The 18001-nt window shown below is 37.5% G+C and overlaps 1 protein-coding gene across 2 annotated transcripts in view; it reads right to left on the bottom strand.

Annotated features, from left to right (window-relative positions):
• The window catches only part of LOC132182329 (twinkle homolog protein, chloroplastic/mitochondrial-like), a 32744-nt gene extending 20648 nt beyond the window's left edge, over positions 1-12096 (bottom strand). The window contains exons 1-13 of one of the 2 annotated variants that reach the window (XM_059595540.1): positions 11788-12096; positions 11237-11443; positions 10848-10981; positions 8982-9037; positions 8829-8886; positions 8616-8723; positions 5842-5925; positions 5057-5137; positions 3768-3833; positions 3569-3685; positions 2698-2745; positions 2529-2614; positions 2368-2428 (exon numbers count right to left, since the gene is read on the bottom strand). In XM_059595540.1, coding sequence (XP_059451523.1) covers positions 2368-2428; positions 2529-2614; positions 2698-2745; positions 3569-3685; positions 3768-3833; positions 5057-5137; positions 5842-5925; positions 8616-8723; positions 8829-8886; positions 8982-9037; positions 10848-10981; positions 11237-11443; positions 11788-11947 — 1266 coding nt within the window. In that variant the 5' untranslated portion in view covers positions 11948-12096. The remainder of the gene's footprint in view (positions 1-2367; positions 2429-2528; positions 2615-2697; positions 2746-3568; positions 3686-3767; positions 3834-5056; positions 5138-5841; positions 5926-8615; positions 8724-8828; positions 8887-8981; positions 9038-10847; positions 10982-11236; positions 11444-11787) is intronic. The other variant, XM_059595541.1, reaches the window with a different exon arrangement.
• Between the last annotated feature and the right edge of the window lie 5905 nt (positions 12097-18001).

Below are 18001 nucleotides of genomic sequence, written 5' to 3'. Positions count from 1 at the left end.
CGACAACGACGACGCGCCTGGGTTACCGGCCTAACCCATACGCCAACCCACCAACGTGCCGTTAGAGTTTGTCAGGTAAGAAAACTTCTTGGGTCTTACCCTGTCTAGACCAGAAAAGCGTGGGCTGTCCTGACCCAAACCCAGGCCCACAGTAGACTTTCACTTGTAAACAGCCACCTTCTTTTTTCCCTTAACCCTCTCATGGGCCGTGGGCCTTTCCCAGTAGCCCCATCGTTCCCCTCCGGTTCTTTATCTTTCCTAACCGAGTGGGCTAATAAAAGGCCCCTCTCTACCTGCAGCAACCCACTTTCCTCAACCCTAATAAGCACCAATTCCAACTTCTGCAAGCCTACGTCAATTTCCCCTTTCAGCCACTTTAACGTCTCTCTGCAATTTAGGAGCTCAAGACTTGCACCAGAAAGGGTCTGACACTCAAAGACCTCCCTTCCCTTACACGCTTCCTCAGTAACGTCCTTCGAAGCCAACTCTTTCACCGGCGTTTAAAGACTACTCGCCGAAGCCTTAGTCGATGTCGCTTTTATCCCCACCATTCCTTTCACCTACGGCTGTCGCATTCTAGTGTTATCCTGGCCACATAGAGATCTCGCCGGAGTCTGGGTCTGAAACGTCAGGAACAAGCCAAGTTCCACCAAGCCTAGTCCAGACTTCTCCACACCAACTGAGGATTCCTCTAACCATTTGGGCACCCTAGCCAAAGGCTCCGTGCAGGGACCAAAGCAGTCCTCTGCTGGATTCAATGACATTGCCAACACCTCAGCGTAACTCCTTTCCTTCACCATCTGTCCCTTCTTTCCAGCCTTGACACCGCGGAGAGCCAAGTTGGCCAAACACACTTCTGAGATGAAACGATCCCAACCTTGCCCAAAGCGCCCTTCCAGAATAATGACTTGCCCAATCCTTCGCCTCCCATCAAATTCCTCTATCGTCAGAAAACACCCATGCCTATTGGAGCAACACTGTGAAATAATCCTTGGATAACCCGCTCTGGATTGAACCCAAAAGACCTCCGAATCTTCCACTGCCACCAAATCCTCCACTATACGAACCAACCATGCTAACTCATCCTTCTACATAAAGATGGACCTTTGCTTCCCTTTGCTCCTTTCAAAAATCCTCACGCCAGAAACCCCTACCTTCACCGTCAATTCGAAGTCCTTTGCCTCCACAGACCATCTTCTTCCTCCCGACATGGTGTTTCGGTTGAATACTTCAAGATCTTCTCCAAGCTTCTCCTTCCTTCTGTCACAACTTTTTAAATACATGAAGAATAACTTTACTTGGAGGAATGGGGTTGTCGAGTGGAACGTCATCTTTGTGCGGCCTGTCCAGGATCGGGAGATGGATATGGTCCTTTCTTTCTTTGATCGGTTGTACTCTTGTAAGATCTCCCTTGGTATTGTGGATAGTATTCGCTGGTCCTCGTCCAAGAAGGGTAAGTTTGAGGTGCAGTTGTTCTATAAGGCCTTGTCCAACTTCGACCATGAGGTGTTTCCTTGGAACAATATCTAGCGTACTAAGGTGCTATTGCAAGTGGCTTTTTTCGGGTGGACTGTGGCCCTCGACAAAATTCTGACTCACGATAGTTTGGGTAAGAGGAACATTGGTAGTGGAATGGTGTTATATGTGTAAGAAGAACGGAGAGTCAGTCGATCATCTTCTTCTTCACTGCGAGATTGCAAGTGCTCTTTGGCATACTATGTTTAATCGGTTCGGGTTGCTTTGGGTTATGCCTTGCAGGGTTAGGGACTTGTTTGATTGCTAGTGGACGGGAGGGCATTCTCCAAGTGCGATTGTGTGGAAGATGATTCTTCTTTGTCTTATGTGGTGCTTATGGAGCGAAAGAAATGCCAGATGCTTTGAAAATTCCACTAGGACTTTAGAGGAACTTATTCATTTTTTCCTTTTTACTCTTTACTTTTGGATGGCCGCTTGGTTAGCTCCATTTGTGATTAGTTTTTCTGACTTTCTTTTTCATTTTTCTCCCTCTTAGGCGCTCTCTCTTTATACTTCCCGTGTAATTGGGTTGCGTCCCTCTGCTCTTTTTTTATATCAACATTACTTATCCAAAAAAAACTATGTTTGAAAAGTATTTTCAGCGTATAAAAAAGTGAAGACGTTTTTTGAAAGTTCAACCAAACACGCTCTAAATTTTATATTGATGCATCTTTTATATGAAATTCCCACTACTCTGCCTGGGTGCTTCATGCATTACAATTATTTGCGAAAGGCCTTTAGTTAGTGATCAAGGGTACTTGTAATGAGCTAAAGATAAAATGCAAAATATAATATAATATTCAATGAATTTCAATCACTAATTACGTACATATACATATATTAATAACTGACCTCATTCGCATCTTTAAAATGGTCTACTTCATTTTTCTTTGGCCATTTTACACGCCAGCATCTGCAACCATACAGTCAACAGAAGGTTATTCTTAAGAAGCCTTCTGGAGATTGTTTCAGATTTATGGTAAAAAATGATATCTGGAAACATTCATGTAAACCTTTCCCTTCCAAGGCGGCGTGCAAGCTCTTCAGCTAAAGCTTGACCAGGTAGATCCCCATCAGTGGCAAGTATAATGCGTGATGCCTATCAATATCAATAAATTAAGAAAAGCAAAGCCTTATAAAATTGCAAGTTCTAATTAAAAAAGCAAACCTATAACAATCAACCTGCTGTAAGTACTCTTTGCAGTTCCACAGATACTGATACTTTGTGTCCTAGTTTACAAAATACAAAGAAAGGCATCAGATGGAAATTTAAACAGGCATCACAAACAGGGGCTGATATTACAACTATCCAATGACAAGAATGCAGCACAACACATATATAGAGACAGCTTCTGAATGTAAATTAAGGGAGATATATCTCTCCATATGAATGAAGCTTATACTATATTCTTCTCATTCATAAAAGAACACAAGCAGCAAAAGTGAAGCTTATGGTACTGCAAATAAAAATAATAGGGATAAATTACACAAACTCCCTCAAGGTTTGGAGGAATACCAGACTTGCTTCCTATTTTCGAAGTGACATTCCAACCCCTGAAGTTTGTAATCCATATTACAGGTACACCATTACAACCATTCATCTGCCATTACAAACTACAAAATAGTCTTTTTTTCAAATTAAATTCTTGTCCACATTAACCTCAGATAATGGTTACTAACTACTTTTGTTAAATGACAAGGAAAATTAGGGAAAACACTTTAAAAAACATTAGAGGGACAAAATGTCATTTATAAAAATAGGAGATAAGTCCAGGTCGGAGTAATTTACAAAATAATGAACATATATAGATGTAGATGTTGGAGTATGTGTTGTATCTATTAAGATAATTTTTTGAAAATAAATCCTCTTCGATGAAAGAAATATGCCTCATGGGAGTATATCTGACATTTCGGCACACTTCAAGGTCAAGCACCAAGTTGATATTGGTTGAGTACCTCCACATACACTTTCTTAACAGAAACATGACTAGACTTAACAATCATAAAAATATTAATTCAACTGACATCTCAGAATTTTAAGGACGACAAAGACCTTTTCTTCAGGTGGCAACTCCTTACTGGAAACTGATGGAGGGGCACCATCTGGGACACTCACACAATTAAAGAACCCAGCTTCTTCCATTGCAAGCTTGTCCATTTCACCTTCAACCTATACTGATTAAGTTAAATAATGAATATGAGGTGAAATCATGATGATATCACCTAATATGACAGAAGAATGGAAGACATACAATGATGATTTCACTTTTTCCTTGAATATCATCGAGCCCATAAAAAATTTTTTCAGTGTCTGCTTCCTGAAATAAGGGCATAAAAATAAGAAAATCAAATCATTTCTACTTCAAACATCAAAAGAAGAAATACATGGGTAAGGGAAATATAAAAAACATTAGAATCTCAAGTCCATGTATAGTACAAGGTAGAAGGTCCAACTGCAACATAGTTAAAAGTTCACAGACCTAAGTAAACAGATGATAACATTTAATTATTTTCTGGAGTCCCTTTTCCACAAAAGGCTCCTGATTAGACTACCATAGTCAGCAGATGGCTTCCACTCAGATATTTCACACCAATTAGAAGCTTTCATCATCCAATTATCAGGCATTTGAGCAAATGAGATTTCCTTGAAAGAATTTCACCTATTGGACGTTGACCAAACGGTCTAAAAGACGGTTATAATAAATAATAGGACAAATATCAAATAACCACCATGTACTATGGCCAGTTCTTATTTTAAGACCTCACTTTTCAATCTTTCTTTATTTCATTACCTCGAGCTATCCAAATTTTGAAATACGTGTCCTCCACTTTCCATAAATTGATAATAGAAAGCATGTACAAATACAATTATGCTCCCAATTCAAATTACAATTTTCTGTCAACCTCCTTGGCAGATTTGAACCTCCTCCATTGTTCTCCACAGCCATGGTGGCTAACATTGAGGTTCGACCTCCATGGCTATCGAGAGCCAGCAATGAAGGTCAGCCTCTATGGCTGTTGAGAGCCAGGAGGTCCAACCCCCACCTCCATGGTGGCCAAGGAGTTGGACCAAAGCCATAAAGGGCCATGGCCATGGAGGTACCTTCATGGCCAAAGCGAACCAGGAAGGAGGTCCAACCTCCAGGGTGGCCATGGCCACCATTGATGGGTAACGCCAACCCAGCTACAGAGACCTTTTTCATCTTGTTCTTTTTCTTTTTCTTTTTCTTTTTATCCTTTTTTCTTGTTTTTAGCTTTCTCATCTTAACGGTATAATTGTAATCTCATATGTTTTCCATTATCGATTTGTCAGAAAATGGGGCAGGCTGGTGCATTGCAAAAGTGGAATAACCTTTGGTAGTGAAATTATAAAAAAATTAAAAACCGAGGCCTTTAAATAACTATCGGCCAAGGTGATTATTTGATATCTTCCCAAAATACCATGTTATAACATCAAGCATGCTTTTTTTAGACTCACCGTATAAAACATTCCATGTTAATTATTGATTTAGATAGCTAGAGTAACAAGTATTGCTCAAACCTGCCAAAATTTCTTGTTGACATCCCGATACTTGCAACCAACAAGCATTTTATTTCGCCAATAAGTAAATGCAATTGCTATCTGCCAATAAAATTTCACAAGCAATCAGAAAAGACAATCGTTGTCACATTTAGACTAAAGCAACCAGAATTGTATATTTTCCATGTGAACAGAAATAAGCTTGTCCAGAGTTTGCCATATAGAACTGAGCTTTCATGCTTTCAGTTTCACATGATAAAAACTACACTCTTTTCTCTTCACAATGGACAAGAATCAAAGTGCCATTTTCTTTGAAGTCAACAGATGAGCTTATTTTCTTTTTTCCCCTCTTTAATTTTCTTCACCTTAAGTATCAATTCTAATAACTCATTGTTCAGAAAACTAACAATGTCATATATGCTACTGGGGAGTTGGATTCTAAGAAATGAAACCAGACAGATGATCCAAACAAGCCACACCATCAACCCCTTTTCTCTCACTCGGTCAATAAAATTAAACTTTCTAAATAATATTCCATACTCATCAAATGTAGCTAATGTAATCATAATTCACCAAATGGACTAAATTCTTCATATAATATAGATATCATGTACAGGATCCAAATGGTAGTTATGCCTTCATACATCAACTGATTTAGTTTTTTGCTCTTTTTTATACGTGGAACTTCTATGGACCAGTTATTCAAATCATTATAATGTGCACATAAATATCGTTTTCTAATCTAGACACAACAATGGTCAACGATATGATATCAGGTTTCCATTCAATTCAGTAGTGCCATGGACCTGATCACCATATCTCTTCTGCATTACACCGTTTCTCTGCAGTGTTCCCTCTGTTATTGATCGCTCAGCAAGATAACCAACTAGCTGAAATAAGACAAATAAGATTATATTCAGTACATTGTGTAAGGCAAACAAAATAAATCTACTGAGAAGGTAGCAGGTGAGACCATCACAACCTAGTAAAATCTATTCTCAGACATGAAAGAAAAACAAGCATGTCTACCGCATAACGAAGATTTTTCATCATATAGGAAAGGCAGCAGGTGAGACCATCACAACCTAGTAAAATCTATTCTCAGACTTGAAAGAAAAACAAGCACGTCTAACGTGTAAGGAAGATTTTTCATCATATAGGAAAGGTAGCAGGTGAGACCATCACAACCTAGTAAAATCTATTCTCAGACTCGAAAGAAAAACAAGCATGTCTAACGCATAAGGAAGATTTTTCATCATATAGGAGAGAGAGGCTATGATTTTACAATGCTTGCATTGCATACATTCATAGCCTTATAACATGCAGTAAGCATAAAATAAAAGCAAACATGACAGATATTTGGCAATCAACTTTTACTACTTAATTCATCAAATTAGATATAAATCATTGAAGATACACTCAAGTGCTAAGAGCCTTGGTCATGGTGGCATCCTCATCAGGTCTAAGGTTCGAATCCCCTAGGGTGCGAACAATTCCTTGGGGCCAAGTCCGCGGGCGAAGCCGGAGTCTAACTCAATCCATGTAAGAGAGCGCTTTGCACGGGTCTAAGGTTTGCATGACAAGGGTGAGTACACATAGTGGCCCTACCATGGAGAGTTTCCCGTCATCCAAAAAAATAAAAGGATAAAGAACTAAGGATATTTCCTCAAACTAAACATGCTAGGACAAGCTAAATGGTAAACAACAAATCATAGTAAGTGGAATGGAAAAACTAGTCATGTGTATATATTGAAACCCTCGTCGGGGACCTGCCTTCGATTCAGTATTCCATAGTACCAAAATTGAAAGATAAGTATACTAACAAAATAAGAAATGCTTCTTATAGATAGGTAATATATTACAAATTTCTTTTATGCCATATCTAGCTATTGTACATGCTCGACCAAAGAAAAAGGGTCTAAGAATGTGGTTACCACAAAGACTTCCATAAAGAACAATGGGTAACATACTCATTCAACAATGCTGTCAGACAAGTTAGTAATACAAGGTTTCAAAGAAAAGGTTTTATTTTTTTTTAATAAGTAATATTGTATTTATCAAAACGAGCAGAGGGGCACAACCCTAATACACAGGAAGTGTACAAGAGGACACCTAAGTAAAAGGAGAAAAGAGAATGAGAAAGTCAATAAAACTAATCACTAAATGAGCTAACAAGCAGTTGTCCAAGTAAAGAGAGTAAAAAAGAAAAAGAACTTGAGCTCCTCCAAAGTCCTCTTGGTTTTCAAAATTTCTTTTCCCTCCACATGCTCCACATAAGGCAAAAAGGAACCATCTTCCACACGACAACACTCCAAGAGCAACCACCCATCCACCAATAGGCAAACAAATCTGCCACGCGATAAGGCATAACCCAGGAGAATCCAAAGCAACTGAAGATAGCATTCCATAAGACATTGGCGACCTCACAATGGAAGAGAAGATGATCAACGGACCCCTGCTCAGTTTGCACAAGCAGCACCTATTAACCACGATGAGACGTCTCTTCCTAAGGTTATCCATGGTAAAAATCTTTCCTAGAGCCACTGACCAAGCGAAAAAAGCCACTTTATTGGTCCTCCAAATACACTTCCAAGGGAAAGGAAGACCGTCTTTAAAAGCAAGGATCTTGTAAAAGATCTAACATCAAACTTCCCTATGCGAGATAGGGCCCACCAAAGCTTGTCCTCCACTTCCCTTCTCGCTCTATTGGAATACAACAAGGTATAGAAGGAAGTCATAACATCTACTTCCTATCATGAGCCAAACGAATAAAACTAATATTCCACTAAAGGGAACCACTCAAGCAAATCCATATCAACTACAACATGCACATCCTTCACACAAGCAATGTTATATAAAACTGGAAATGCTTCTTTGAGACTCGACTCTCCACACCACACATCTTCCCAGAATCTAATCTTGGTCTCATCTCCTGGTCCAAATCTGCTATGGCTAGAAAACAACCTCCACCATCTTCTAATATGCTTCCAAAGCCCCACCCTATGCGACCCTAGGGATCAATAGAGCACCACCCGCCCCAATCACAGCCAAATTTAGCGCCCACAACAACTTTCCACCAAGCCTCTCTCTCATGCACATAACGCCACAGCCACTTCCTTAAAAGGGCTCTATTGAACAGTCTCAACTTCCAAATTCCTAATCCTCCCTCATAAATAGGAGAGCAAACCTTGGGCCATCTGACCAGGTGATATTTAAATTCGATGAATGCTACACTTACTCCCATTTTTTTACACAATTTTTCTACACCCTTAGATGGCTTTTGAAACCATCATTGGATCAAAATCCAATAAAGATCCATCTCATATCCAATGGTGGTTTTAGAAACCAGCTATGGGTGTTGTAAAATTTTCCATGCCATCAGCAATAAATTGATCGATGTGCCTTAGTAGGAAACTATTGCCATTACATGTTTACCAACGAACAATGTATTATTGTACAGAAAAATAAGTAAGCAAACTATTAGGGACAAATAACAGCTATAATAGGAACCACTCACACATTCTAAATCAACAACAATTTCACACGAGAAAGAGGTACAAAAAAGTGAAACTTAAACAACCTCGTCACAAAGTGGTTCTAACTGCAGATTCTCCATCGTGATTTCTCTTATATTCTTAAGTTTGGTTATTTTCTTCAATCCAAATGATGACCTGCTATCTGCAAAGGCCTGCAACCAAAGGGACAACACTAGCCAGTGATCCTCGCGTTTAGTTATTTCAAAGGGCACAACTAGGAATAGACATGAATAACACAGATGAGAAAACCATCTTACCGTTGTACTGCCTTTCCATCCACATTTAGCACGGAAACACATCCATAAAGCAGAGCCCCTAACACTCAAAAATGCACAGCACAAAAAAAAGTAGCAATCGGCTAAGAATCAAAGACAAAAATTAATAAGATAGATAAAGTACAAGAAGCATACCCATCTTCCGTAACAAAAATAGATAAGCTCTTTTCCTCTGAATCCCCACCTTTGCACTGACATACCAAAGTTAAACAAAAAATCAATTCAAATTTAGCACTACAAACAAAAATTGTTCTCACTTAAACAAAAAGCATGCCCAAAGGCATATCTATGTTAGGATTGAAACAAATTTATGATAGAAAAATGTAAAGGCCAAAAGTCTCTACTGCATAAGATGATTTTTCAAATGTTCAAACATTTCCCAAAACCGGCTTAAATTTCTTTCATAATAGTTTTTACAATTGAAGGGGCACCTTCCCCAAGCTAGATGATTCCTTCTACAAATCTTTCACACTAATATATAATACCTCATAAATTGATTTCAGGATACACAAGGATAGAGCTGCAAAATCGATTAGTGTAAATTCAACTTGAGTTCAGTTTTTTCTATTAAATGAACTAAGCATAAACAAAAGTTTAGCTCTTATATTAAACAAAAAAAAAACTAGTGTAAGCTTAGCTTGGTTCATACGAACGATGCATTAAAGAGTGCAGAGGGGCGCAACCCAAGTACACAAGAAGTATACAAGAGAGGGACTAAGTAAAAGAGAAAGAAGAAGATAACATAAAAAGAAAATCAGAGAAATTGATCTCTAGGGGGGCAAGCCAGCCTGCCGTCCAAGTAAAGAGCGTGTACAAAAGAAATGAGCAAGGTCCTCAAGGTTCCTCGACAAATCCTCGAAGCATCTAGCATTCCTTTCCTTCCATAAGCACCACATAAGACACAAGGGAGCCATCTTCCACACTACCGCACTTCGGGATTTACCACCCAACCCCCAACTAGCAAACATCTCCTTGACACTTCTAGGCATAACCCAACACATGTTGAAACGAGAGAAGATAACATCCCACAAAAAGCGCGCAACCTCACAGTGAAGAAAGAAATGATCCACAGACTCCCCTTTCAATTCACACATACAACATCGATTAATCACAATAATACCTCTCTTCCGAACATTATCCAAGGTAAGAGATTTCCCAAGGGCGGCTGAGTCAAAATGATTATTCCTAGATATAGTCCATTCCACCTCATCTCCCATAGACAAGTCCCTTACAACAGTGTACATTAAATATTACCGCAACCTAAGAAACTCAACAATCAAAGCCAGCCACCAAGCCATAAAAGCCTTGATGGAAAGTAGACTCTTTTGGAAATGTCACATAGAGGCTCATGTCCAATTTAGTAATGGATTATCTCTTTCTAGTTTGCAGAAAATGTAGCCTCAAATTTACTACATAGCATACATCGCTTGTCTAGTGAACATAAAGATGTACTCTTTCTTCTCCTCTAATTTCCTTGATTTACTCTCACATTAGATACTTGTTTTCCCGTAAATCACCAGAATCAACAAAATAGTTCATCTAAGTACTAGATTCAATTGAATAAAAGCAGTACGGCTGAAATATCAAATGGTTTTCTTTTTTCCCCTCTTCTCTTGGTGATTAATTTTAAGTCTGCTCAAGCAATAACCATGGAAATTCCGACTGAAATTTCATTAGCTAAAGCTATAACCTTCCCTTTTCTTCACTACCTATATAGTCACCTAAGTTTGTTGCCATAATTGAACCCATTCCTTTTCTGAAACTGGCTTTTTATGGCTAGGCTGCCGAGATTTCAGATAATATTACACCATCAGAGTGCATATTCATTCTGTATACTTCAGAAAGTTGAAACTAGAAAGAAAATCGGTACATAGAAGTACAAATTTTATAAGTTTAACCAGACCAATTAAATCCTTGAAGTGCTTAAGAATCAAATTACCCGGAAGAACATGTAAAGCAATCAATATTATAGCAGCAAAACTAAAATGTAAATGTGCATACTATCGGACACAGCAAGTGGTTGTATTGCCCCGGAATACATATATCGGTGTCCATGCCAAGATTCTCCAGTTTCTTCTTCAGAATCTCCGACACTTCCGGATCAAGGCAATTCTTAGCCAGCCCCTCCCATTGAACTTCAAAAAAGAAAACCAATCATATATCAACATATTTTCTCTCACATACAAAGAACAATATTGATTCTCTAATAAGTTTTGTAAACAACAATATAATATACAAGCCTTCTAATACAAAACATGGCACAATATGAACTCTTAACAAAAATGTTTAATGAATCCACTAATAATTTTTGCAAAAAAAATAACAGCGTACAAACCCTCCAATGTAAAAAATCCATAACGACATTCGCATGTGTCTTAAGTGGGAAATACCTGGACTTGGGGCATCGGCATGAGGCATAGGAGAGAAACCATTAGTTTTGAGGGAAAAAGGCAGAACTCTAGAGATGGGTTTCGAAGAATGGGCAGAGAAGAGGAGTCTATGAGTGTGAAAGAGGCGTCCATGCGAAGAAGGGGCTAATGGGATTGCAAAGGAAGTTGATTTCAACATGTTCTTGGAGCCCATCACCCAACCCTGGCCTGTCATAGGTGTAAATGTACAATAATTTTAATATGAATTTAAATAATCTTGAATTATGCACATTTCAGTGCTCCTATAAGCAACATAAAGTATTGCGAAAGAATAAAAACCCAATTTTCATTTTCTTTTCCGTTGTTATATCTACAGCAAAACAAAGGGAAAAAAAATGGTTGCCAAACAAGAAACAAGAAAAAAGGCTAAGAAATCAAAACAATGAGATAAACAAAAAGCTCTACACCGGGGCATGAACTGTGGTTGATGATATGAAAATGATGTAAGAAAACAGAGCATGAGGTGTTCTCCAGTGTTGGTTGGCGAGTGGTGAGACGAAGGAAGTAAGTACCTGATGGAGAGGTGGCCTTGGAAACGGAAAGGGTGGTGGCATGAGAAAGAGAGCGGGGCCAAACACGGCCTAATCTCCTGGGCAAGGTAGTATAAGAGGAGGATGATAAGAAGAAGGTGTACTGGAGAGGACGACACAGGCACTGCCGAGTGAGTGCCATTTTTATTTTTATTTTTTTGCTCCTTTTAGGGTTCTTCAGTCTTCACCGCGCTTCCAACTTCTACAGAGTGAAGTACGTTTGTTGCTTCTCGTTGTTGCGAAGCAGTCGATAAATTTTTCCCTCAACTGCCGTGTCCCAAATTTCAAAAAGTTTTAGAGAACTAGCAAGTAGCAAGATACTCTTTAGGGCTCTTGGCCATTTTTTGTATTGTTTTTCTTTATTATTATTATTTTAAGCTTCCAAAACCCGCTTAGGGGTAGTCTCCTCGCCATTAGGAGGTGGCTCGGTCATCCTCGTTAATGAAACAAGGGTGGCCAACTCCTCTTAAAAGCGGTTGAAATAGTTGAGCCACCTCAAGATGTTGTTAGGAGTGGCTTGACCACCTCCATTAATGAGACAGAGCTGGTCAAGCCACCCCTCAAAACCGTTCAAGTGTGGCTTGGCCACCCCAATCACCTAGAAGTGGTCAAGCACCCATGGATTATTTTTTTCATTTTTTATTGCTTTTTCTTTTTCTTTTCTATTTTTAGTTTGGTTAAAAAATTAGAGTTGGATATAAAAACACCCAAAAATAAACTTAAAAAATAGTAAAAACATCATTAAAAATAAAACATCACCCAAACATGTTAAATTTTCTCAAAAAGCTTCATACAACATGTGCTACTCAAGGTATAGGGTAGCACTTTTATTTTTCTTAAAACACTCTCAATGGCTTAGCCTTTTTTAAATGCAAAATAACTAACTAAAACTTACTTTTATATAATTTAGCTAACCACTTTACAAAACCTTCATACACCAGCTTATATAAATGTCTTCTTGTAATGCCCCGCTCAATTAACACCTATATTTTTAAACAATCAAATATGACAATGAAGGTAACATATTATTCCGTCTTTCTCGTGTTCCGTTCTTTTAAAGGCGTTCTATATAAAGTCATGTCTTTCCTATAATTAAAAGAATCCATTTATATTATTTAAAAACTTGCAACCTTCCAACAATCGAAGTTGGGTTCGAATGACTGCCAAAGAACGATCGTCCTCGAACGATCGATGTTGGGCTTAAACATGTCCAAACAACTTCTTCTTTTTTCTTAAATGGAACTTTTTTAAAACCCTAACCACAAGGATAGCCCTATTTTAAAGGCAACGATACGGTTTCACACCAATTTTTTCTCCTATTTTTGAATCCCTACTGTAATACCCCGACAAAAACACCCGTTTTAAAAAGGTTAATGAATTACTACAAAACAGCTAGTGTTTTCATAAAACAAGGTTTTGTAAACCAAAAGACCTAAACCTTGTATAAGTAGCCCAACTCCTTGAGCATTTCAAAAAGCAAAACCCAAAACCACTCTCTGACCGAACATACGCAAGGCGACCACCTCAGCGTAGGCTCTTGACCTAAGTGTGAGCATACACTAAGAGGACCACCACGAGCGCTCGTTGACTGGTCTTTGAGCCATTGGGCAATACCCCAAACATACACCTGAACCCTTTTATCCATTATGTAATAGTACCCAAACGCTCGCTAAATACTACCCGAGCTCGCAGACAAGTCTAAAAAATAATTTTAACCCATTGTCCACCTTTTCAGAACAAGGCATGCCCCAAACCCCTATATAAACCATACCATTCAACTTCAACCTCTTCTTACACCAAGAAACCCTAACCCTAGAGTGATGAGTGATTTTGAGAAAGAAGGAGGAAGCCTTGGTAGAGTTTTGTCATCATCAAGGTAATCTCTTAACATTTCCCTCCAGCATTTTATGTTGTTATTACTGCTTTCTTGGTATTACAAGTTTTAAAGATGCCTTGATAAGTCCTTGCGCCCATTATCTTACAAAATCAAGAATGATTTTGAAAAGCTTTAAACCCGCCTTTGATTTCTTTGAAGTTTGCATGTTTGTACCTTGCATGTGTCCATTTGGAGCCTAGGATGAGATATATCACACCTTAGGAGCTTGAGATCCCGTTTGGGGCTTCTGGACAAGAGTTCCACTCTCTGGCCGAACGTACGCCCACGAGGCCAAGCGTTCATCCAAAGAAGAGGACGCACACCGAGTAACCCAAATAGGTGAGTTTAGGGTTTTGACGACCCCTTTCGCTAGGTAGAAACTTATTATGTCACTCGGAGAGTTCTCTAGCACTACTTATAACGATGTATCGTATTATGTTATAATAGCAATTTGTAATGTCCTAGGACTTAAGCGAGCGCACGTGGTAAGTAAACACTTACAACCACTTTCCTTAAAAACGTGTGATATGTCAGCTGACTAAGCACGCTTATGATATGCGCATGCCTATATTTTTATACAACTCAGTAACTACCTTAATAACTAGTTGATAAGATGCATTGTATGACATGGTACACCAGTACATGCGATATAATGGCCGTGTGCTTACTATATAGAATTGATTCTATAGTCAAACAGTGTGCGGATGTGTTATATGAGCCTTGGATCTGATGGTTATTTTGTGACTAGCGCAGCCTAAACGGGCGGGTCACTACAAGACGTAAATCATTAGTAGCATGGGCCACCCAAGGTCGGACTCGGTTGGGTTGCTATTATTATGGACGGTAGCGTATAATGGCGGGGCACTGACATTGTATTACAGGTCACTCGAGACAACGTCAACTCTGCTGAGAATTGGTAATATCTTGGGTAGACCATATATGATAGTTATGACTCATAAAGCATTTGTTTTCTGTATTAAAATTTCTTATGCGATTGCCACTGGAAGTACACCATTTTTTGTTAACAAAACAATACTTTTTTTGTGTATTAACATAGACAACACCCATTTCAAACCTCTGCCAAATTGCACGTTTATTTATGCTCAATTATAATTGGCCCATGTCGTACTCAATTGTGAGGTTTACTTACTAAGTCTTTAGACTTACGCGGTTATTACATCTTGTATGAAACCTATTTCTAGAAAGAGAAGAGTGCTAAGGTTGCCACTATAGACTTTGCTTAAGATTAAGATCTTCACGTTGTTATCAGGTTTGCCTAAGTTATTATTTTTACTAGTTGCTCTGTGTCCATATTTTGAGGATATTACATTTTTCATCTATGGTTATTAGACATCTCAGATTTATTTCACATTCCTATGCATTAACTCTGTTATTGCTTAGAGGAGTGGTTCCCCATTTAGCTACCAGTTAGCTAAACTAGGACAATTGCCAATAACCCTACCAGACTGGTCAATGCCAGATTTGGGGACATTACACCTAGACCTAGAGTGAGAGAGAGGGAGAGCAAGGTGAAAGAGAAAAGAAGCTATTCTTCAAAGTTGGTCTCTCCCGAGCTTGGAGGAATCCTGCCTAAGGGTAACTAATCCTTCACCTCGTAGTTTTATGCATACTTTACTGTTTTAAATTATGCTTAAATGGGTCTTGTTGTTTGATAAGAAGAATGTGAGATTTGTTAAAAGGGTTGATTTTTTGGGAAAATAATCTCACATGAAACACGAAGGTCTTACATTGAACTATGTATTCCAAGTTTAATGGTAATCAAATGCTTTTAATACGATGTTTCCATCACATGTGCTTAGTATTTTAAAAGATAGGTTTATTAAACTTGTGCTCTATGTGGATGATATATTGCTTGCAGCAAATGATAATGGGCTCTAGCTTGAAACTAAACGTATGTTGTCCTCTCATTTTGATATGAAGGACCTTGGTGATCGAGACTTCTTATGTATTGGGTTCATGACAAAACTAATGGTGTTCTTGGATTGTTTCAGAAAACCTACATTAATCGAGGATTGAATAGGTTTATATGCAGTCTTGCTATCCTGGAAAGACACCAATTGTGAAGGGTGATAGAATTCAAATGCAAGCAATTCTGTATACATCAGTTGTAGGTAGTCTAATGTATACTAAAAAATGTACATGACCTGATATTGCTTATGATGTAAGTCTGCTTGGGAGATACTTGAGTGATCCAGGTTTAAGTCATTGGATAGCTGCAAAGAAAGTATTAAGGTACTTCCAGGGCACTAAAAATTTTATGCTGACATATCGGCGATCCAACATTCTTGATGTAATTGAATATTTAGATGCCGATTTTGCAGGTTGTTCAGATAATAAGAGATCCACTTCTGCATATATTTTTATGATGGTAGGAGGAGTTGTTTCATGGAAAAGTGTTAAACAGACATTTACACCTTCCTCAATCTATGGAGGAAGAATACATAACTTGTTACCAAGCTACATGTTAGGTTATATGGCTGTGGAATTTTATCTCATGGTTGGTTGTTGTGGTTACCATTGCGAAGCCGCTGAAGATATCTTATGATTATTCTGCAAAATTTTCTTTTTCTCGAAACACTAGCAGCTCTTCTTGATCCAAGCATATTGATAAAAAATACTTGTTTGTTAGAGAAAAAGTAATTAAGTCTCACATTTGTGATGTGCATACTCCCACATAACATATGTTAGTGGATCCACTAACTAAGAGGTAGGCTCCTATAGTGTTTCAGGAGCATTTGACTCATATGAGGTACGTAGTTGGAATCTTTTATTCTATTGAGTTAGCGGAAGTTATATGTTTTTGCTTGTATCATGAGTTATTTGTGTTGCCATGTACTGTTTTGCGCGCATTTATGTTGATTATGACATTATTTGTGTTATAATACAAGACATTGTGTGTTAGTTTTGGTAGGCTTCAAATGAATATGTAATGATCACTAATTGTATTGTTTGTGCGTTACACTTGCATTCTATTTTTCCGTATCTCGTAATTGTAAATACTTGTTATATGTTATCCTATCGATGTATCCTTAACTTGTACTTGCAAACACATTCAGATCAAATTGTGTCTTGTGATGCTTATTTGCGTTTATTTTGAGATTAAATAACTTATGCAGTCCAAGTGGGAGACTGCTATGTTTTATTTCACTTTTTGGGTGGACTGGCATAGTCATTTTAATTTTTAGGTCCATAATGGTCTAAACCAATTATCTAAGCACTTAAGGAAGCTATATACTCTCATCTTATATATATATATATATATATATATATATATATATATATATATATATATATATTTGAGGTGAAAGGCGGGCGGTTATTAACCGTCCTAACCGCTAATCACCTTTATTATATAATAATAATAATAATAATAATAATACTTATATTTATAACATGATCAATTGACCATTAAATTACAATTTAAGTATTTATATATTATCACTATAATGTATATGATTATATCACATGATCAATTGATCAATAAATCATATGGTTATATAATAACAAATTATACATATATAATATGACATAAATAATAAGTATACAAATTCATACTAATACAATAATTAAGTTCATGTATAATGATAATGTGATTCGTATAATATCAAATTAAGTAATTGACATTGAATTAAATAATGTGTTACTTATAACCACAATTGAAGTATTAATGTATTATCATTATATATATATTATCTTCTTTTTCTTTTTTCTTTTTTTTTCTTTTTTTTTATTAGTATAACTTTTGTTCTTAACAAGTTATGATTTACATTTAAGGATTTTTTTTTTCTTTTTGGACGTACAAGTAGATGTAAATTTGGGGTCAAATATTTTAGATTTTTCAATATGGGCTTATTTTGGAGCAATTTGGCCTAATGTGGTATATAAAAGAAAAAGTCAAAAATTGAAAATTGGCCCAAAGGCCCAACTTTGGAAAAAGCGGTTATAACAGGGGGTTATATGTTTACTAACCGCTAACCGCCTAACAGATGCGGTTAGTAAAATTTAATAACCGCCTACGCGGTTACGGTTAGCGGTTATTGACTACAACTGCCTTTTCACCCTTAATATATGAATGGATTTATCCCATTTGTCTCAAAAAAAAGGTTATTAGAGCAATTAGGGTTGAGAGATTAAAAACATGATACAAAATGAAGTAGTTATCAGACAAAGAGATGACAAACTCATCATCTAACAAAGAACGTACATTTATATCTTCCACATGTTGTTCAGATGCTATAGAGTAAGATAAATTTATTTAGTAAAATTTTAACATTTATGTCTTTTGCCGATAGTTTTTGA

Source organism: Corylus avellana, chromosome ca5, assembly GCF_901000735.1.
Source record: "Corylus avellana chromosome ca5, CavTom2PMs-1.0".
Lineage (NCBI taxonomy): Eukaryota > Viridiplantae > Streptophyta > Magnoliopsida > Fagales > Betulaceae > Corylus > Corylus avellana.
The sequence above is the reverse complement of the archived record's forward strand: the minus strand, read 5'-3'. Positions and strand labels throughout refer to the sequence as shown.